Source organism: Artemia franciscana, chromosome 2 (genome assembly GCF_032884065.1).
Source record: "Artemia franciscana chromosome 2, ASM3288406v1, whole genome shotgun sequence".
Taxonomy (NCBI): Eukaryota; Metazoa; Arthropoda; class Branchiopoda; order Anostraca; family Artemiidae; genus Artemia; species Artemia franciscana.
Genome location: NC_088864.1, coordinates 34912780 through 34936778, shown reverse-complemented (window position 1 = coordinate 34936778; position 23999 = coordinate 34912780). Strand labels below are relative to the sequence as shown.

General features: G+C 36.1%; 2 protein-coding genes across 3 annotated transcripts in view; one reads left to right on the top strand and one right to left on the bottom strand.

Annotated features, from left to right (window-relative positions):
- LOC136040668 (remodeling and spacing factor 1-like) overlaps positions 1–23999 on the bottom strand; it is a 106795-nt gene that overhangs the window by 77372 nt on the left and 5424 nt on the right. For both annotated transcript variants that reach the window (XM_065724962.1, XM_065724970.1), the window contains exons 2-3: positions 10245–10319; positions 2178–2266 (exon numbers count right to left, since the gene is read on the bottom strand). In XM_065724962.1, the coding sequence (XP_065581034.1) occupies positions 2178–2266; positions 10245–10251 (96 nt within the window). In that variant the 5' untranslated portion in view covers positions 10252–10319. The remainder of the gene's footprint in view (positions 1–2177; positions 2267–10244; positions 10320–23999) is intronic.
- LOC136034844 (craniofacial development protein 2-like) lies at positions 19113–19875 on the top strand. The gene is made up of 2 exons (XM_065716307.1): positions 19113–19310; positions 19417–19875. Exons 1-2 carry the CDS (start codon positions 19113–19115, stop codon positions 19873–19875), a joined length of 657 nt encoding a protein of 218 aa, XP_065572379.1.

The window sequence follows — 23999 nt, the reverse complement described above, 5'->3', positions numbered from 1 at the left end:
GATTGTTTTCCCATGGACCATTATATGTTGCATGTTCAAGAGTCGGTAAACCTGACAATCTATTTATATGCAAAGACAATGGGACAGCAAAGAATGTTGTATATTCGCAAGTTTTACGTAGTTAAAACCATATATATATATATATATATATATATATATATATATATATATATATATATATATATATATATATATATATATATATATATATATATATATATATATATATATATATATATATATATATATATATATATATATATATATATATATATATATATATATATATATATATATATATATTCACAGGTGGGACATAGGGACACAACTACAATGGCGCGTAACTATTATGGCGCGTAACGACTTACGCGCGCGGGGGGGCTTGGGGGGGCTTGGGGGGGGGGGGGGCGCGAAGCGCCCCCACCAACTAGGTGTTGGGGTGGCCACCCCAACAGCTAGTATATATATATAAATAAGTTGTTTGTTTGTGTGTCTGTCGACTGACGTCATGTTTGTGTGTCGACTTATGTCATGTTTGTCGACTGACGTCATTATAAGGATTGAGCTATATGTCATCATGAAGTTGTTTATCGACTGACGTCATGTTTGTCGACTGACGAAATTACAGGCCGGGACACCGGGACACAAATGAAGACCGGGACACAGGGAATATAAATGACGACCGGGACACTCAAAGAGAAATTGCAGACTAGGACACCGGGACACAAATAACGACCAGGACACAGGGAATATAAATGTATATTCGCAAGTTTTACGTAGTTAAAAACATATATATATATCTATCTAGATTCACAGGTGGGACACAGGGACACAACTACAATGGCGCGTAACGACTTACGTGCGCGATAGATATATATATATATATATATATATATATATATATATATATATATATATATATATATATATATATATATATATATATATATAAGAAATATTTCTGAAATAGAAACTGAACTTGTTATTTGCTCGTTAGATTCCTCAACAACTTTCCGAATGACATCAGCCAATGGAGACTTTTCTGCCTTGTATGAGGTCCATTAGGCTCAAATATAGAAAAAGTGGAGGGATAGAATGGTTAATACATAATGCAAACAGCCTTTTAAATCATATCCACTACTCAGCAACTAGGGCAACAGCAACTAAGTGCATCAATGCCATGCCGAATGTCTGACATTGCGTGGGACATGTTGCGAATGTTACTAAAATGCAATATACTTTGGATGATAGGAAAGTCCATCATAACTGTTAGAAAAAAGTCTCGATTTATTATAAGTGCATCTTGGCAGCAATTGACGCACATGATGGGAGGGGAGAACCAGTTATCATCCTAACGCATGCAAATGAATGACTTTTTCCTGTTCCGTCATCAGAACTCACAATTTGCATAAAATTTACAGTTTTACGCAAAATGACCATCAAACTTTGGAACTTCGCAGTCCTCTCTCCCCTACCAAATAACATTCGAAAAGGGTTAGCGGGGCAGACTTTTTATAATTGGAGTATATCAGAAGTTACCTATTTCATTCCTTTTGCAATTTTTCGCGAGTCACATCACCTTTTCCATTCATTTACTAAACATTATAAAAAAAAACTACACAAGCTTTTCAATACAGAAGATCTTGATGATCTTAAAGGCACAGCAAATTAAAAAAAGGAGACAAATAAATATAAACCTTAAACTATAACAAGCCCTTAAACCTCAAACCATGAACCTAAATAGCCATAAATCATAATAAAAAATAGCGAATAAGATAGAAAGCACGAAGAAAATGATCTCAAGAGAGTCTAGGTTTACGGAAGTCTAATATTCTGATATCTTGTGGAACCCTTTCAAGCTTTTCATGGTTTTTCAGTTCTAAGATTCGTTAAACTGCCCTAATACATGGTTGGCTATGAAGTGGATCCCATGATGTTATTAAATTTCACATAGATGAAGAGACTTTGTTTATATGCATTGTAAATATATCTCTCCAAGACTCAAAAACAGTTGAAAGACTTGAAGTTGAAAACAGTTGAGTTAAAAAGACTTGAAAACTCAATAACCTAATACAAAAGACAATAGAGAGAAAAAAAATGAGAGAGGGAGGAACGAAAAAGATAAAGGAAAGATGTGGGAAGATGGAAGGAAAAGAAGGAATAGGAGCTATACTTGCCTCAATATCAAAATCTAGCAGATTAAATGCTGCTCTGAAAAGCGAGCAGAAGTGGGCAATGCTAGGAACTTCCCACATTCCTTGAATATCTGCAAAGAAAAAGAAAAATTTAAACAGAGTAAAATGGCATAACTTAATTAGCGTACTTCTACCAATAGACTTAAAAATCTAGCAGCTTCTCTTCCATTTTTCGGAGCGTCCACGCTTGAGAACCATACTTGACCAATGACATCACTGCAACTTCCAATATTCTAATGTTCCTATGACCCAAAACTTTTTCCAACAATGGAAAACACCCGAGGCCTTGGCTATTCTATTGTTTATATCTTTATTTCCCTCACCTTCTTCACCAACGATACTACCTAAGTAAGTGTAACTGTCCACTTGATCGATCTTCTCGTTACCCAACATCATCTCTTCACTTGTTCCTAGTCTTAGCGACCTGGTCTTCCCGACATTAATTTTCAAACCTATTTTTGCACCCTGGCATTTTAAAACCTCTTTCAAAAGTTAATTCCTTTTCCCAACATTTCATCTAGAATGCTTAAAATCATCAGTAGAATCTAAGTCAATGACAGTTATAATACCCCAAATGATTCCGTGCTCTCCCATTGTCTTTGCTTCTTGGGACAAACTCCATCAAAATGATTCATGTAAACGGGGATAGAACGCAACCCTGCTTAAACTCACGTTTAATACGAAAATAGCTACTAACCTAATTTCTTATCTTAACCAAAGCAATGTTATTCTCATGCATAGCACTAATCACTGTAATCCATTTATTTGGTAAACCACACAAGGATAGGAACTTCGCTGAAGCTCTTCTATCAGCTTAATCAAACAATTGCTCATAATCTATAAAACCGAGGACCCAGGCACTTCTTAATTATTAATCTAAGAGTAAAAATTCATCAACGCATTCTCTACCCTCCCTAAAACCACCCTGATCTTCACTAAAAAAATTATCTACAGTATATCTAAGTTTAAAAAGTATCATAATACTAAGTAATCTGTTTCCTATAGAAACTCGGTTAATACCTCTATAATTATCACACTTACTCTTAACATTTTTCTTATGGAAGAGTTCAGTAAGAGTTTCCCTAAAATAGCTACGTACTTCCCCTTTTTCTAAAATCATATTCGTAATCTTCATAACATATATCTAAATTCGCAACAGCCATATTTAAAAAACCCATTTAACAAACTATTGGTATCCAGGACCTTATTATTTTTTATCCTTTTTTTGTACTGTCATTAGTTCTTCCTCACAATATAAATCTTCCTTAACATCAAAAGTGTCACAACATTTTTCATTATTTTCTATATCTTTTCCTGTAACTCTATCACGGTTTAGCAAATTTTAATAATATTCTGCCTTCTCATTAATTGTGGCCCCATTCCTTCCTTTAACTGGAACAAACCCAGATCGACTATCCTCCCTTAATTCATTAGAATATCGGTGCAATATTTTATTATTATGCCACCTTGCTACATCTTCCAGGTCTTCACCAATTTTTATTTATGGCCTCCACTTTACACCTCCATATTTCAAATTTTAATGCTTCCTTAATTGTCATCCTGGAGTCTACATACGTCAAAACTTCCACGGAGGTAACCACTCTTCCTAAGATTCAGTCTTAAATTAACCTCAATACTACTAGGTGGTGATCTTTACTTTTAACACCAATAACAGCACTCCTATTTACCCTAGTATCTTCTATTGATCCTGCAAGTCTTCGATTTACAATAACATAACCAATAAGGTTAGCTGCCTTACCATCATGTAAATACCATGTTAACTTGCGGTCTATTTTATGACAGAATTCTGTATTGGTTATAATTAGATTGTTCCTACAAAATTGCAGCAATCTGTAACTATTACTGTTGTCTTTTCCACAATGCCAAATTTACCTATGTAAGAATACTATCTATCCCTATTTCTACCTATCTGGGCATTAAAATCCCCTAATAAAAATACCATATGTCTATTTGGGACCCTACTATAAGCAAGATTTATCTGAGGCACTACTATCTCTATCAGTCTGTTCTGCAGAGACACATACCACTATCTGATGCCCTGCAGTTTCAAGTCATAAAATGAATGATAATCATTCTATTATTACAGCAGATCCAGTTAATCTGGTCCCTGCCTAATCCAATAACCCCTATAATCCAACATGTTTATCACTATTAAAGATTTTTGACAATCTTCGCTAATGTAGATAATGTATGATTGAACAGTTTAAAACTTGTGCACATCACTGTTATTGTGCTTAACACGCAAGTAGTGATTTTTAGTTTTGATTGCTGAGTTCGAACTTGACTACATATGATAGCAGTATGACATAGTGTGTGCAGCCTACTTTTGAAGTAGAAATCAAAAGATCATTCAATAGAAAAAACAAAACATTAAACGAACTTAACATTTAACGCTTGGTTTTTGCTTTATGTCAATTCTTGGGATTTATTTCCTCCACCAGCTATTACAAGTCTTAGTCAGACATAGTCATTCATGTTATGGTCAGATATGGTCAAATTAGTCACCACTCTTAGAAACTTCCCATAAATCAGTGAACCTTTTTGAAGTAGTAGGGCAAATTACAGCTGAAGCACTAATAAGTCGGGAAGACTTGGAAACGAAGAGCCATGGAATGGATGAAGAGGAGAGGAACAAAAAGATTAAAAAAAATATTTCTAGTTCTACAATAGTAGAACTAGGAAGATGACGAGGATGTAATTGCAACTACTGAGCAAGTGAAACACTACCCCCTATTTCAACGATGTTTAACCGAAAAGAGGAAAAAATAATGCATATTTTCATGTAACATAAACTGATTGATAATAAGCTTTCTTATTGTGTTGTTTAATTTACAGAATTCGATATACATAATGGACTATGATTTTTACTTCAAAGTTTAACATACAGTATAGAACCTTATCACTGGATCTGTTAGTTTGGCGGATAACAAATGACTCTTTTATAAAATAATCCTGACTAAAGAGAGTTGTAAACAGTAGCTGATAGTCCCATAAATTTGATAGTTTGACACTATCCAGGAAGACGCTAGTCAGATTACCCAAAGTCAACTGTAATACCTTTCTAACCTAAACAAGACTCGACAGCTTCCTTATTCATAAATTCTGTGTCATCTAATTTCATATTTCCTATCCTGAGATATAAGTTTCTGAAACTCCTAATAAGTCCAGTTTGAAGCGTCTGAATACGTAAAAATGTCCATACATAGTTAACGTCTTTTAACGCCGTAACATTCCAAGTTGCAATTTTCATATTCTTTATATAATTGAAAATTAATATGGCCTCAGGAAAAGTAATGGTCCGAGAACCAGGGTAGGACAGGGACAGGGCCGTAGTACCAGCATTTTTATTGGGAGGGGGAGCAAGGATTTTATTCGAGCCCTACTGAAGAGAAGTTACCATTTACTGATGACGCTGCTTGGTTAAATTCAAATTATTACACAATATAAAATAAACGACAATCACACATTAAATAAACATAAAATTAAGTACTGGTGATCAAACTTATACAAAATTATCAGCAATGAAATGCTGCAAGCGACAGTAGTTAAGTTTAAACAATATTTTGCGTAGGCTAAAATGAATTTCATGTACATTTGGCTTTTTCAGCAGGGTTCACCACTAATGTTTCAGTATCTATCCCCCATCACTTCCCCAGCCTCCTATCCCTACACAGGATGCTCAATCTCTTAGTAGAACCAAGCATCATTCTAACAGCCCCGTGTATAATGCTATTCAATTGCACGCAATTTTGTACAGATTTTGACTCAGTAAGATAAAATTTGTTGTGCTAATCTTTTATCATGCCTGATTCACTGAAATATTATTTATCACTTTTTATTAAATTGGTTTAGTAGTGGGTTCAATGCTTTATATTAATAAATAGCATTGAAACAAGCGGCCAAATAAAACAAAAGCAAAAACACGGGATATTTCCTAGTTTTATTGCAAATTCTGTAATATTAAATTGTGACATGAATTTAATGGTATTTCAAAATTACTCAAATGTACATATAAAATAAACTTACAATACACACTTAATGCTCGAATTCAACAAATATCAATTTAAAAAAAAATGTTTTGGCTCTGTATTACACAGAAATGTTAAAAAAAATTGCAGTCGTCTATGTCTTTTTATATGAAATTCATTTATCACTTTATCAAGGTCAATTTGTACTTCTCTTGAATTGCCAACAGTGCAAGTGAAAATAATCTTTTTTGCCCTGTGGTGTTGAAGCAGTACGTCTTCAACCATCGAAGGCAAGAAAAAGATCTTTCACACGACGGAGAATTTATAGGAACAGTGAGGTACGGTTTAATTAGATCAAATGTTAGAGGAAATACACATTTCAAGAGTCTTTCAGCAAAAACAGATGCTCTTTCTAGAAGATTTTTGTTCTTTATATCCTCAACTCCGTAAAAATACTGAAGCTCAGACGTGCAGTGTTCAAAATCGAGCTTATAGCATTCACACACAAAGCTTACACTGTCTTTGTTAATTTCGTTTGCACCTAGCATTACGATTAAGTTGTTCAAAACGTCCCAACTTTTCTCTTAACAGGATACATTGCTGTATTTTGAAAAACTCTTGCGTTGTCTCATATGGAACTATTATACCCCCACATAATTACGTTTCCGGGGCAATTCAGGACCTTTAAAACCAAATTTACAAGCTAATTATGTGTTGTTATTGAACAATTTGAGAAGGAATTTTTTTGATCAAACGTACTGTAATACTTCGACAGTATTATTCTTGACCCTTTTTTACCACTTCTTGAGTCACACTTGTGGATTGTAACATTTTTGACAGTATGTCGCATTGCATTAAAGCTCTTTTTAGAATGAGTAGGTCAAAAACAAATTTAAAATCTTTTATGCTTTTTTTCAAAGCATTGCCTTGTCCTCCAGTGTCATGGTCTGTCTCTAAAATCTCTTCTAAAGCTTCAAGAGTTTCTTCAAAGTTGTCCAGCACTGCATGCACTACTTCAATGCAGCAAGTCCATCTGGTGTCGCTTAGCGACTTTAAAGTCTTGGCTCCTCCATGAAAGGATTTGGAACTCTTCTGAATTTTCTCAAGACCGCATGGCGTTTGGTTGACTTTGCAACGAAATTATAAATACTTTGAAGGACAAAGAACGTATTTGTAATTGAAGTCACTGAATTGAAACAGAAGACAATGCATAGATTCAGTATGTGAGCGTAGCAGTGAATATTCATTGTGTTTGGGCTCTCTTGAAGTATTCTGGCTGTCATACTTTTATAAGGGCCTCTCATGTCTGAAGTTCCGTCGTAGCACTGACTACGTAAATTTTTAATGTCCAGGCCTAGTTTAAAAAACGTCTGAAAAGCATTTTTTTTCAGTGATGCTAATATTTTGTTATCGGTTTTTTCAGCACGATAAAAACCAACAAACGATTCGTGAACTTTTAATTTTCATTAATATATCTCAAGAGCACCGCAACTAGCTCGCGTTTTGCTATAATTGAGCTTTGTTGACAATAACCACGAATATTTTTGCTTTTTTTGCTTGTATAAGTATTTGCTGTTTTGTTTGATCTCCTACAATAGATAATAATTCATTCTGTAAAGTCGTTGAAATGCATAAAAAATTATTTTTACTTTCAACGAAGAGCTGTTGAATCACATCAATGAATTTAGAGTGAGTTCCATGAGCTCTAAAAAGTTCCCTCTGTTTTTTTTTTTGGAAACTTACATGAAGACTTTGAACGAACTTATTTATTTTTCTTGTATAAATATACTACTTTCAGTTATATTATATTATTAATCCTACTGATGACGAATGCTGTATAGACCTATGTGAACGAAATATCTGGACTTTTGTACCTATTTTTTTTTTTTTTTTTTTTTTTTTTTTTTTTTTTTTTTTTTTTTTTTTTTTTTTTTTTTTTTTTTTTTTTTTTTTTTTTTTTTTTTTGCTGTCTAATTAAATGGATTAATCCCATTTGAAAATTTATTTGTTCGTCATAGAACGGGAGTGTGGTCTAAGAAGAGAATAGCTAATTCTCTAAGAGAGAGACACGTTTAACAGCAATTGTCATTTGTAAGTTAAAACAAATAAAAAGGTTTTTTTTTAAATCAAGAGATGGGGGGAATCCAGAAGATAAATCCCCCCCCCTTGATCAGCATCACTGGAACTATTTTCAATACCAACAAAAGCGTAATACCCTTCAATACTCAGGATTTTAGGGTCTTAGGCCTCTTTAGGTCTGAATTCACTCAGCACTTTCCTATGTGATAGATTTGACCATGCATCAAATAATTCCTTAATCTAGCTTAAACGCAAACATAGTCTCATTCAGATATTAAAAGCAATCGAACATGTTTCTCACTATCATGTGTTTCAAGCACTAGACCTGCCAACAAGAGCAAAATTCTCCCTGGTTGATGCTACCCTGCGCTTGTATAAGAAGTAGATGACCTATTTCCTAGATGATAGGACTTCAAGAACAGTATATTTGCATAAATATTAATAAGGAAGCGCAATGGACCACTGTTTTTTCGTTTTTATATATTAAAAACGAGCTGGGATTAATTAAAAGTAAAAATATCTGCTCTAAGCAAATAGCAAATTTGAAGCTTAAAACGAGCAATGGTTACAAAATTGCTTAATAAATTATAGTTTTTGCTCTGAATTATTGGGGGAGGGGGCAACTTCCCCCGCTCTCCTGTCCCCCAAAACGATGCCACTGGACAGGGACTAACATATCTTCTCAAGTCTACACATAAAACTTGAGCCAACTTAGAACTGGACAGCAGGAAGCACCTGGGACCACCAGTTAAATGAAGGCTTTGTCCAATCCAGGGCCCATCTTCGTCACATGGTTTTCCACACTTGGCATTGCTCTTCTATCAACAAGAGTCACAATCCTACATAGACAACTGTAAGCCTATAGAAAATACAGGTAGAGACAAATCTTGTCCAATAAAAAAGCATTTTCATAAAGCTCTTGGGAAAATCATGAGCAGGGAAAAGGGCAAGTTTGAGTGCTAAAAAGCCTTAAACAGAGTAGCATACAATGGTAGCCATAATATACAGACGTGGGCCCAGGTACACTCCAAAATAACAGAAAACGAAATTAGAAGATGAAGTAGCCAGTAGCTAGTTGACAAATAAGTGAATTATTCTGGACTTGAACCTTCCACTTCCATCCTACAGAATTGCTAGAAAGCTACTATAAGGGGATAGATTCTTGAGAGGGCAGGACAAAATTGGCAGAGTAAGGGGGGATGTAAAGAAACAAAGGAGATAATTCTGAAACTTAACCAACTTAATAGGTATGCATGATTCTTGAAACCATTACGGAATTTGGAAACTTTCAGAGTTGAATCACTTGGATTTAAAGAGCTGGTCCTTCAATGTGACAAAGATGTTAGATTGCTGTGGAAACAAGAAGGCAACTAATAGAAGAATATCCAGCCAGGATTCGGTATTGACAGAATTGAGTACTAAGGATAGTACATTTGACAGTTCAAATGTTAAGTTGGAAGATATAGTTATAGAGCTTAAGGTCTGATAGCTGGTACAGCATATGATAAGTTGGAAAATTTTACCCCAATCCCAAAATAATTTTTTTCAAGGGGGGAGGGGTGAAACAATGGGCCCTTAATGCCTGAGCTTTGGATCAGTTTGGTCAGTCCACCCATAATAATAATAAAATAAACTCCTATTCAAGATTATAATGATATGCAACATTCAATGGATGTCAGACCTTATTTACTAAGAAACTCATCAAATACAAGTGCCAACTAGGGTAATTTAGCTTTTTTTTAGAGATCCCATATTTCCACATGGAATCTACTAAAAGTCCCATATGGACACTACTTTTTTGAAAAAAAGAAAAAGAAAAAAGCAATGAAGTAAGTTCTGCGAAAACAGTAATATAAAAATCAAGATAATCATACTGGATATAAATCATATACTTTCTTTAAGAACAAAATGTTTTTACAGTAAATTTTTCACCTGGAGAGAATTCCATTACAGATTGATAATGCTTTAAAATATACAGTACCTTCCATCTTGATTTGGTTTGTATTGTTTAATCTCAGCTGGATCCACTCAAAAGTTAAAAAGGGCAGTGTCAAACCTGGAATAAACAAATCATTGCTACTATGAATAAAGAGCGATTGAAAAAGAGAGCTGCCACAAGATGCTCTAAATTAAGTTTTAAAAAATAATAGATCACAATAAAATGATCATCTTTATTTTATTTCTAACCCATCACAAAAAAAACTGGGCAGAGCCCAGAAAAGGACAGAGTAAAAATCAAGAAAAAAAAGAAACAATAAAAATAAAGAACATACTGTGGAAACTACGAAGGGATAAACAGAAATAACCAAAGATGGGAAGGCTTCTGGAATTCAGTAAAAAAATCACAAATACTCTTTTAAACAACCCCGGCTGGGTTTACCAATTGATAGTTTCTCTGCAGACAAGAGTTACTTGTCCATATTGGCATTTCTATTCAACACGTTGCAAATTTAAATACCAAGATATAACTGCAGCACCTCACTGCTGAGGCAAACACAGCTGTGTGCACTCCTCCTTTACCTAAACTATTCAAAGCTTTACTCTTAACACCCCTTCCCCATGACGTTGCTCTTCTCTTAAAATCAATCCTTATGAGGTCCTCCCATCTCATTTGGGGATGACCTGCTTCCCATTTGGAATTGGATGGATGGACAAAAAGCGCAAACTTTGGCAATCTGTCATCATTTATCCATAAAACATGGCCAAACCATTAAAATTTTCTTTCATTATGGCTCTAGAGAGATTGAGATCAGCCCAAATTTGTTGTAGAGCTTATTTTATGATATACAGTTGGTCAGAATGATCCTAATACACATTTAACAAATCTTCCTAAGCTTTTCACAACACCTGTGCTTCAGAACCATGCTTAATCACTACCATTACCAAGCCTTTGTTTGCAAACTTATCTTCAGGTGCATTCTTGCCCCCTGAATTCTCAAAAGCCCCAAAAATAATGGATTTTGCTAATATTTTTATCCAGGACACTGAACTTATCCATAATCTAAGTTTGGAATACTTCATTTTTCCCAATGTCCATGTTCTATGATGGGCTTTATTGTATTCCTTTGGACAATAATTCATATAAGTAGGGACAAGATACAACTCTGCCTAGTGCCTGTCCCCAAACCAAGTACCTTACCTGAAGCAACATTTTCCTTGTACATTAATCTAAAAAAAAAACCCACACAAAAAAAATGAAGAGCTAAATTAAACCAAAGATGAGCAGAAATAAAGTCAAAAAGATTTTCAAGCACAAAATTACCACCAATTAAAATCAATAAATAAATGAAACATAAAACCAACAGAAATTGAAATAGCCTAAATAACACAGCCAAACTCAAAATGAGCAGAAACTACGGAAAAGTAGGGTTGTGCCTTCTAAAGACCAATCATAATTTGCACTTCAATTGAAACAGTCTTTTTGTTTTAGGTAGGCCTACATGTTTTCATTTTTCATACCATCAAAAAAAAAAAAAAAAAAAAAAAAAAAAAAAGAAAAAAAAAAAAAAAAACAACCATAATAGCCAAGATTCTTAGCAAGATCAAATGAATAGGGATTGATAGTTTAATATATACTGATATTCATTCCTGAAAGTCTTAATAATTTTGGATTATTAATAATGTTATAAAAGAGAAAACATTTTAAATGTATTTAGTTTTCAGTAAAGTGCGAATTATGTTCTGGTCTTTGGAAGTCGTATCATAGAAAGGAACAAGATAATCCAATTAATAGAAACATGCTGTATATTAAAAAGTAAGAATTTCATAGTTTTAATGTTTTTTTTTAGTTTTTCAACATTCCTTGGGCTATATATGGCACCATCAAGGGGATTGGGGGGGGGGGTGCATTTGCAAGTGAAATGGTCATTATATTTGGAAAGAGCATACAAAAAGGAACAAAGTAATGTGCTCAACTTGTCCCTATGTTGGTTGTGGAATCTTGTATACATTAAATAGGAACACTATAAAATTCAGAAAGCAACTATTAAAAATTCTAAATACTTATTTACATTGTTCTTAGGTAAATTTATACAAGATTCAACAACTGACATTGGGAAAAGGTGAACATACTAATCGAGTCTTCTTTGTATGCTTTTTCTAAAAAAAAAAATAATAAACTTGCTTGGAAATGCACTCACTCCCCACCTGATGGTCCCATTTACGACTGCAAAAAATGTAGGCTATTACTTTGATGCATCAATAGCATCATACTTCCTAGCTCTTTTATTAAACCAGTTATCTTCTCATCTTGCAATTTATCTCCATTCGTGATTAAGCGTGTAATTTATAGAAGTAACCCTGTTATTGAAGGTGACTTTTAAAAGTGTACAGTAATGTAAGGTAACAAGATAATCTGACTTGTAGAAAAATCCCGGATATTATAAAATATATCCCTATGTCAATTATTGGATCTTGTATAAATCGACCCATTTCTAAAACTGCTTCACTTTACCTTCCACCCCCCTCCCCCATGCGTAAATATATAGCCCAAATTATATACTCTCAATACATATTTCTATTTCTTGATTTTGTCATTGCATTAAAACTAGAGAAAATAATAATTACCATTCATGAATCAGCTACAAATGGCCATTTTTTCACTAGCCAATTTTTTTTAGAAAGATGTTTTTAAACTTTTGGGTATGGTAATATGGGCTAAACAAACTAAATATTTAGTTTGTGACGCTGGAAATTGGAAGAAAAGAAGAAATCAATAGATGAAAAATTTATATTATTGATTTCATTTATTTTCTGAGTGAAAGAAATTAAAGCTCTTGCTACTCCTTTTGTTTGAGAAGTATTCTTTTGCTTTTGCATTTAAGTTTATTGCGTGGTTAGAGTTTCTGGAATTTTCCTCTCCTGAACTCAATGTTTCCTAACTCTTCTAGCCCCCTCAGGGAAGGGGGCCAAGCATCTAATTGGTTATCAGAAGCGGATATTCCTATTGTTGTATCTCCAATATCCAATGATGATAGCCTGAATGAAACCATGATTACTGTCTCTGAGTCACCAATCTCTGAAACTGACAACCTGCTAAATGAGGATTTTCAGACAGTGGGCAGAAAACAGAAACGAAAAAAGCCTTCTATGAGTCCTCCTGAAATAATGGGACTCTCAAACTCAGTTCCAGCGGTGGAGATAAAGGACAAACCCATTATCCTTTTTACACCAACAGTAAAAGATCAATATCAAAAATATTACTAATATTAGAATGAATCTTTTCAAAACTTTTAGATGCAGCTTCACTGTGAATGTGAACAGAGATGGTTCACTAACGGTTATGTTTCTAGACAGAAATGAAGCCTGCAAAGCACTTAGCTTACATAAAATTGGCAATATCCCTTTTACACCTGAATGGTGGAAATCAACCCTGAAAAATTCTCAGAAAATAGTACTGTACAACATACCATTGGAACTGTCAAATGATGACTTGAAAGATGGTCTTATGAATAATAAGGGGGAAATGCTGGAGGTTCTAGATGTTCATCGTATGGGCAAGCTAGATTCTAAGGGAACAAGATGTAGTAAGAGTGTCCTCTTTATCTTACCTGCTAGTTCCCAATTTGACTCAGTATTCCTTTTTGGTCAGCAAAAAGCTCATAAAATATACCAAGAAAAACCTCTTCAATGCTCAAAATGTTTTAAGCTTGGTCACTCATCTAAGTATTGTTCTTCTTCTGAACCAGGGTGCCCTAATTGCCTTGGTAATCACTCCTTGTCTACAGAAAGTAGATGCACCGAAGTGCCTAAATGTACAAACTGTGATGATAGACATCAATCAACAGATCACAATTCATGTCCTAAATATGTTCAACGAGCTAAAGTTTTAAAGATTGCTCTTCAAGAAAATGTCCCTTTCCCGATAGCTGCAATGGAGCTGGCCAAGCTGTCTAAAGTACCATCAGGTCCAAGAGTTAATGAGGCCAAGGAAGGGAATTTAGCCCTTCCTCAAAAAACCTGGCTACAGGTCCACAAGAACAACCCAAATCAGGCACTCATACCTCCTACTGAGACTTCTTACCCTCTGTTGGCTAAGGAGCATCCCAAGGTGGCTGAAGCTAGTCCATCCCTCAACAATCCTAAAACTAATCCTAAATCTTGGTCTGAAAGAGTGGCAGCTTTTCCTAATATTTCTACTCAAGCCATCACAATGCAAGATAGAGTTGGACCTCGTATTACTAATTTAATTAAATATGTTGCATCAGTAGACCTAATATTACAATCAAATATGGCTAAAGATAAAAAAGCCAGTATAACAAAAGAAATTGCAGAACACTACTTTTCCAATTCTATTTTCAATGAAATAGGAACAGAATTATCATCCATTCTCTCAAAATATCATGCATGTCACCTATTCAACCCTTCCCATGTTAACTAAGCTGCAGATCCTACAATGGAATTGCGTCTCTTTAAATTCAAATAAACTTGCTGATCTTATCCAATGTGCAAATGATAATAGAATTGGAATTATTTGTCTACAAGAGACTAATCATCATCAGTACAAGAAAATCAAAATGCCTGGGTACAAGTGTTACAGGAAAGATAGATCAACTAACAGAAAGGGAGGGGGTGTGGCAATTTTTGTTCATGTTTCAATCCAACATTCCCCTCAACCCTTAACTATCTACAGGGATGAAATAGATGTTGTAGGTATATTAATTACCTTAGCCAATGGTAACCATCTTGCCATAAAATCCTTTTATAATCCATGTGGGAGTAAGGACATCCAAAGTATCTTGGAAACAGAATTATCAGGTAATAATACCTTTATTTTTGGTGATTTTAATGCCCATAGTCCTCTCTGGGAACAATCAGCTGGTAGCAACAAAGCAGGAAGAGGAATAGAGTACATATTGTCCAATTTTCCTGACACCTTGATTTTCACTCCATTTGACTTTCAGACCAGGTAAAATATTTCTTCTAACTCTTTCTCAACTATAATCTGCTTCTAGGTCCTTCTTCATATTATGATTTAGTTCAGATGGTAAAGGTGTCGTCTCTTCAATCTGATCATTGTGCAATTCTTAGATCATTTCAAGATTTATGCTACACTCCCAAACCCTACGTCCCTACATTTATCAACTCCAAAGGTAATTGGTCCCTTTTTCGTGAGATTTTAAATGAAGTAGATTTTTCCTTTGTTTCTCCTAATTCTGATATTAATGCCATTAAGTCTAATTTGAGATCAATCCTGCTGGAGTCAGCTAAATTGGCAATTCCAATGACTAGGGTACATTTTTACAATGGCTCCAAAAGACCAAAGAATTGGTGGAATGATGAGTGTAGGGTTACAGTTCTGACAAAAAGAAAGGCTCGTAAAATGTTTCAAAAGCACCCATCTCAGTCAACAGCAATCTCTGATAAGCAGTCATGTGCTAAGGTGAAACTAATTTGTAGGAGAGCTAAACAGAGTACATGGCTGAATTTCAGCTCAAGTATCAGTTTTAGAACCCCAATTTCAAAGGTCGATAATTTCATTAGCCAACTAAATAGTGGAAAGCAGCCTAATGATGACCGTAGATATGATATCATTCAGGATGGATATCCAATTGTCTCAAATAAAAAGAAGGCAGATCTATTTACCGATGTTTTTAAAAATGATTGCTCAGATTTTCATCCTAGCCGACCTCCTTTTTGTAATCTCCCTCTTACCTGTTCTTATAAGGGTACTCTGATGAAACCTTTTTCCCAAGATGAATTTTGTGTAGCACTTGATTCTCTTAACATCAAGTCTTCCCCAGGTTATGATGGTATTTATATGAAGTGGATTCTTGAGTCCCCAAAGGTGGTTCATACAGCCCTCTTAAGTCTTTATAATCTTATTTGGTCAAGTCAAAAGTTCCCAGATGCCTGGAAAATTGCTCAGGTATTCCCAGCTTTAAAACCTTCTTATTCATCTAATGATCTCAAGTCTTACCATCCTATATCGGTATTACCTTCCTTTAGTAAAGTCCTGGAAAGGCTTGTCTTATCAAGAATTGAGTGGTTTGCTGAAGTCAGCAATCTCTTTCCTAGTGAACAAACAGGTTTCAGAAAAGGACATAGCTCTTTAGATAACATTACCCGGCTAGAAATTGATGTTTGTAACTCTCTCAAAATAAGACATGTCACAATGGCTGTTCTGTTTGACTGGTCGAATGCCTATGGAAATGCAGTCCACAATAAATTATTGGAAATCCTAATAAATCTTGACTTCCCGTATCCTTTTATAAGTTTTATAAAGTCTTTTCTAACTGATAGATATTTTTACGTTCAAGTAAATCAGTCCAGAAGTGAGCAATGCCCCATTATGAGAGGACTTCCTCAAGGTGCAATATTGAGTCCTCTTCTATTCAACTTATAAGTTTCTGAATTTCAAGTATCTCATGCATCATTTGGCCTTTATGCAGATGATTTGATCATTTGGAAGTCAGGAAGGGATATTAGCGTTCTTCAAAGCCTTATTCAACAGGATATAAGTTTAGTTCAGAGATTCTCTTTAGCATTTGGCTTCCCAATCTCAATCAGTAAAACTAAAGCCATTATCTTTACTAATGGTACTCTAGATCCTCCTAATCCACTGACAATTTTCTCAAGGGAGATCCCATATTGCAATTCAGTGAAGTTACTTGGTTTATTAATGGATTCTAAAATGCAGTGGCATGAACATATTAATTCTTTGAAATCTCTGATTATTCAGAGACTTTGTATTCTAAAAAGACTTGCTGGAAGTAAGTGGGGATGTCACCCAAAAATTAGTTTGGATTTTTACAAATTATATATTCGTTCAAATATAGAATATGGGATTCAAATTTTTTCAGCTCGTCCCCCATCCTCATTCAAAATCCTTGAATCTTTACAAAATTCTGCTATTCGAATAGCTTTGGGTGTGCATAAGCATACTCCTCTGGCAAAGTTAAGAATACTGTCGGAATTGGTGTCCCTAAGTGAAAGAGCATCTAGTCTAAGGATAAAGTATTTCTCGCAAATCCAGGCTTATGGAACCAAGCATGCTGTATATGCACATACCTTTGCTGAGAAGTCAGCCTGTCCCAATGCCCATTCATCATGGAATCAGTTTCAACAGGAGGTCCCAAACTGGAATCAACTTTAGCTTTATGCATATCCCTTTACTGAGTCCCCCCCATGGGAAATGAGTCCTCCAAGCTGTTAAGTAGAACTTATCTCTATTAGTAAAGATTTGATTCCTAATTACGAGATCCAGACTATTTTGGCTGAACACATCTCAAAGGCTTACCCCAACTATAGAAAAATATATACAGATGGATCTGTCCAGAGGGAAAGAGCTGGAGCAGGAGCATGTATCCCATCCCTGAATTTGAACATTTATTCTCCTCTCCCATTGGGATCTTCTATCTTGTCTGCTGAATTATGTGCCATCCGCCTGGCCTTGGATGCACTTATAAATTATAACATGGAATCTGAAAATATACTCTGTCTCTCCGACTCTAAATCAGCATTACTACTGATCCAAAATATTAATAGAATTGCTAATGACAAAGGTTTATATAATATTAGAAGACAGCTTCTTAATCTTAAGATCAAGGAAAATGAAGTTTATTTTCAACATGTTCCTAGTCATAAAGGTATAAAATATAATGATATGGCTGATTCTCTACCAGCAAAGGCTTCCATGTTATCTCCTAGTCCTTCCTCTGACCTCAATTCACGAGATATTATCAGGCAAAGATCCAAAGTTAATCACAGTAAATTAATGTTATCTCCATTTCATACAAGATTAAATATTGTGCTATATTACCAGCTGAAATCAGGTGCCCTACTTCTAAATAGCTTGTTATTTAATTGGAAGCTACATCATTCCCCTTTATGCCGAATCTGCTTTCCAGCAGAGGAAACAATCCAGCATATTTTATTTGATTGTCAGGCTCAGAGTGAGGCGACTGTTGCTCTTAAGCGTTTCTGCTCCTTGGCTAAGATTCAAAATACTTATACAGCTATCCTGGATTCTAACCTGCCATGGGAAATTGATCGTAAGATATTTAAGACAGCAACTGATACCTTAAAGAAGAGAAATATTGTTTAATAAAGATAAAAAGCTTGAATAAGTCAATTTTTAAAGGGACGCGATTTATCCATAGTTTTTGATTGTGCAGAAGAGAGCGGGAATGAGTAGGAAGAGCCGTATTGGTACCAGCCGGCCTAGTGCCTTAAACTGCTGGGGACAGGTAGCTCAGGTACTCGCACTTCCCACAATCAATAACAGTGTATTATTGTTCATAATCGTATATATCCATTGTTTGCAGACTGGAGGAGAATAGCGCTTCCAGTAGCTAGTTTTTCTGGAGAAGAAGTCAAAGAGGTGAAAGGACTTGTTGTTAGTCCATATACCTCCCTACAATTTTTCGAACTGGAACTGGGCTCTTTTGATCTCTTTTAGCTCTTTAAGGGATCACACTTATACAGCCAGTCCCAAGCCTGGAAGAAGGAGGAGGGTTGGTCAGAGGGCTAGTAACCGCCACCGTAAAACCGATTACTCAAGAAACAAAAATAGATAGCCTCGGACTGACTTCTTCTTTGATGACGACTAACGCACGCCCCCGGACAGGATTCTTGAAAACGACCGAGTGTTTTCGTATTGGATACTGGAATGTTAGAACAGTTGATCAAGAAACACAGCCAGGAAAACTCAACAGTGTTATGAGGACCCTTCATAAGTTCCGTATTGACATTGCTGAACTCTCTGAGACCAGACTTACCAGTTTTGGTACTTTGAATATTGAAACATACCATATTTTGTATTCTGGACTTGAAACTAGGAAAGAGGCAGGTATTGGAATGGCATTAAGTAGTTAGGCCAAAAAATGCCTATTGGACTGGGAACCTATTAATGAGCGAATCCTTTGTGCTCCATGCTAAGTCCATGCTAAGGGACGAGTTGTCAATTGATAATCAATGGGAAAAAATCGTCGAGTCCCTGAAAGAAGTGGCACAAGAAGTTGTGGGATATAACAGGAAGAAGAAAGGGCAGTGGATATCTGAAAGTACCTGGTATATCATTGATCAGAGGGCAGAAGCCAAAATTTTCGTAGATAGACATGAGCATAACAGGACATGCACTAGAGAATATCTTGATGATAACCTATTAACCTATTAATGAGCGAATCCTTTGTGCTCGCTTTGCCACTTCTCAGGCCAAATTGACAGTTATTATTGTGTATGCCCCAACCAATGATACCGTTGATCAGGCCAAGGATGATTTTTATCGCGTGTTGTCAAATGTTGTTGCTAAACCGCATTGGCACAATATTGTGACTTTGTGTGGGGACTTTAACGCTAAAGTTAGAAGAGATGCCTCCTATGCCCCAGCTATCCTTGGTAAGCATGGACTGGGGGGAATCAATGATAATGGCGTACGTTTAATTGACTTTTGTGCGACTCATGAACTTATCGTCAGCGTATCATGGTTCCCTCATAAACAAATACACAAATATACTTGGAACTCGCCTGATGGTGTAACAAGAAATGAAATAGACCATATTTTAATTGCCAAGCACAGGCGACGTTGTTTAGAGGATGTTGGGACTTTTCAAGGTGCCGACTGCTATTCCGACAATCAACTTGTTGTTGCAGCGGTCAGTAAAAAGGTTTAATGTAAGAAAGCTGCAGGACCCGTATGTATTACGAAAGTATACATCTACTTTGTCAAATAAGTTGTCCATGCTAAGGGACGAGTTGTCAATTGATAATCAATGGGAAAAAATCGTCGAGTCCCTGAAAGAAGTGGCACAAGAAGTTGTGGGATATAACAGGAAGAAGAAAGAGCAGTGGATATCTGAAAGTACCTGGTATATCATTGATCAGAGGGCAGAAGCCAAAATTTTCGTAGATACACATGAGCATAACAGGACATGCACTAGAGAATATCTTGATGATTTAAAAGCGCAGTATAAGCGTCTCAATAAACAAGTCAAAACACAGACTAGGAATAATAAGAGGGTGTTCCTCGAAACCACGGCTGATCAGGCTTAAGTAGCCGCCAGGCGAGGAGATAGTCGTACTGTGTACGCTATAACGAAGGATCTTGCGGGTATTTCGAAGGCTTCTTCAACCCAAGTTGAAAACAAAGAAGGCATCTTATTAACCCAGATGGATGACATAAACCAACGTTGGATGGAACATTTCACCGAGGTATTAAATCAGGTGCCTCCCACGACTTCTTTAAATATCCCTGAAGAAACACTGTTTGATCTTGGAATATATTCCGGACCTCTCTTGCTGAGTGAAGTAAAAGATGCTCTAATGACTTTGAAAAACGGAAAGGCAGCTGGTAACGATGGCATACCCCCAGAACTGTTGAAATATGGTAGAAGCGCCCTAGCAGTGTCCATGTTTGAACTTTTGTCACGTGTTTGGGATGATGAAAAAGTCCCGAGTGAATGGTCAAAGGCAGTAATTGTAAAACTCTTCAAAAAAGGACAAAAGACTAAATGTGATAATTGGAGAGGCATCGCTTTACAATCAGTTGGCAGCAAGGTTTTGTGCCAAATTATTCTCAATAGAATTCAAAGTAAAGTGGAGAAAGTTCTGAGAGATGAACAACATGGATTCTGCAAAAACAGATCGTGTTGTGACCTAATATTTAGCCTGAGAATCCTGCTCGGAGAATCTAACGAATGGCAGGTGCAACTACTCACAGTATTTATTGACTTTCTCAAGGCCTTCGACTCGATACACCACGAGACCATGCGGAAAATTTTAATACATTACGGGATCCCGATTAAAATTGTAAATAAAATTAAAGCGCTATACCTCGATATTATGTGTGCAGTACAAACCGAGGGTGGCCTAACGGACTGGTTTACCATTCAGTCGGGTGTAAGGCAGGGCTGCATTCTATCGCCACTGTTATTTGCCATCGTCATAGATTCTGTGCTTCATGGATGTAGCTTCAATGGGGGTATACAATTAAGCCCAATAAGAACCCTTCATGATGGTGTTTTTGCAGACGATATTGCACTCTTTGCTCACGAATCAGAAGATATACAACACAATATAAATGAACTTGAGCGTGTGGCAAATGCTGTTGGACTCTCCATAAACGCTAACAAGACTAAATCAATGTCAAATGCAGTCATTCCTGACTTAGCTAAGGGACTTTTGGTCAACAATGAGGAAATTGAAGTAGTGAGAGAGTTCAAATATCTAGGCAGCATTCTTATGCAAGATGCCAATCCTGAAAGAGAAATTTTGTGCCGAATAGTATTGGCTGGCTCTGCCTTCAATTGTCTCAGAAATATTTGGAGAAATAGCAAATATTCCCAGAAGCTAAAACTCAGAATTTATAATTTAGCAATGTCCTCTCCGTCCTTACATATGGTTGTGAAACTTGCAGTATCACTGCGCAACTAGGAGAACGACTATGGGCATTCAATAATAACTGCTTGAATATACACTGAGAGAATAAGAAATGATGAGATTTATACCTTTTAAATCATACCCCCATCCTTGATGCCATTAGAAAGTGACAATGGATGTATTGGGGGCACATGGTGCGAATGGGTGATGGAAGGCTACCTCATGACATATGGTGTTGGATACCCCCTAGCCTCCACAAGTCAGGGAGACCCAAAATGACCTTTGGCAGGATGTTAGAGAAGGAGGCGAAGTTGGCGAGGTCTTCGATGGAGGAGCTTTGGTCGAAGGCTCAGGACAGGTCGTCGTGGCGAACCACTGTTGCTGCCTTATGCGCCCTCAGGCGTGGGAGGACCTAAGTCTAAGTAAGTAATTCTAGCTAAATTATGTTGTAACCTAATTTACCTCTTATTTAACATAATATTCCTGTCTTCCTGACAATCCACCCCTACCTTGATGGAAACATATAGCCCTAATAATATGTTTGTTTTTTTATCCTTTCTATTGTTTTATATGTTGTAAAACTAGTTAGATGAGTAGACTCAACAGCTATGGCTTAAGGCACACAAGAGCATCAGTCACACACATTACAGATACTATAAAACCAGAGTCAGAGAATGCATACAAAAATTAGTCAAACTCTTCAGTATATTTGTGTTCAGGTCAGTGCTCTGGTGAAGAGAATTTGGTGTCATAGTAAATACAACTCAGATAGAGGAACATTAGCAGCAGAAATGGAGGTTTCACAGTTCCTTGGATGGAGTGTTGACCAAAGGAAATGAAGGTTATCTTTGTTTTTTTTTTTGTGATGACTATTCTGTGATTTTCTTGTGGTAGTTCTGAAGTTCCTTAGCAAACTTTTTGTTTGTTGCAATGCAGATGGAGCAATAGGACTGGACAGTAGTTGGTTGCATTCAATCCATAGATGTAACCAAAACTTTGCTGAATCAAAAGACTGGGAGACTTTGATTTTTACACCACTTGGGAAGTGTTCCTTAATGGAAACACTTCATTTGAGCAGCCCAAGATTCTGAATATTGTAAGGCATGGCATATCTCTGCACAATAAATATCAAGGAGAATGCGTTTTTCCTCAGCAGGCAGCTATGAATGCTTGATTAGCAGGATAAATGGTACCTCAATCTTAGAAAGGATTGAGGAAACACTATCCCAACACGGTTACATGTTGATAGAACTACACATATACAATGGATTTGGTGTTTTGGGGTGACTTGTAGGTATTTGAGAAGTTTAATATGGTAAAAAAGATACATTACAGGCTGGTAATCAGATATTAAATAATCACAAGAACCTTTAGTTGAGAGACATCTAAGGAGGGAGTAGCAATAGCATGGTCTATATTGGATGTGGACAAGGAATTGTGAATATATGTGAAATCTTGGTCTTCATCAACAACATACAAATGATTACCTTAGTTACCTTAATTCACACTTCTGAGTGAATTAGTTGCAAGAACTGTGATGCTCCATAGTTGATGATGGTGATAGATCTGGTCATTGTGTTAAGGTCAAGCAACAAACCAACAAGACTAGAAAGTGCTGGAGAGATGCATATTAAGCCCACTTGGTAATGGTGATCAAATTGTAGGTGTGGTTGGGTATGACAAAAACCATTCTCAAGAAATTTAGAGTTGGCACCACCTCACAACAGCAACTTCAGATTGAGTGTGCAAGATGGTTGGGTATGACAAGCTGCATCATCCTCCAAGCTGAATCTCTATTGTCTTCTAAGACTGTTATGGTAGTGAGAGCTGGGAGGGGTTTTCCCACTGGAATCTTCATGGTTTGACATCCAATTACTTGTTGGACTTTTTGAATTCCTCAGGCAAGGTTGCAGAAATTGTCTCTTGGCTTAGTTGTTTCTAATTATTCACCCCTTGCCGGCAGAATAAATCTAGTCAGACCTTGGAGTTAATGGTGGATTTGAACAGCTATTTAGAAAGTGCTTGTGTTTATTTTTGGTGGGAAGAGAAAATGAACAGCTTCTGGTCTGCTTGCTGAAGGTACCTGCAGGTGAGCATCAGGTCATTATGACTATGCAGAAAAACAGGTGTTGGGAGGTTAGCAGATTGTAATCTACTGCAGAAGGGCTGACTGCATAAACAATCAGTGCATTTGGTGGCTCTCCCTCGATCACCTTCAATGAGCTGGATGTTGCTCTAATGATTATTGAATAGTTCACCAATCAGAGAAGAGCAAGCAGATAGAGCAATCAGGTTACAGTTAAAATTTCCAACAATTCGACATGTATATTTACTAGAAATACTGAACACTTTTGGATAAGCTCACCATTAGTGTTTAGAGTTAAGTACTTCATATTGACATTATGGCCAACTGTTATCA

Coding starts and splice junctions, on each gene's coding strand:
- LOC136034844 (XM_065716307.1), top strand. CDS start 19,113: ATGAGCGAATCCTTTGTGCTCCATGCTAAGTCCATGCTAAGGGACGAG. Junction 19,311..19,416: donor GGGCAGAAGCCAAAATTTTC/GTAGATAGACAT, acceptor GCCACTTCTCAG/GCCAAATTGACAGTTATTAT.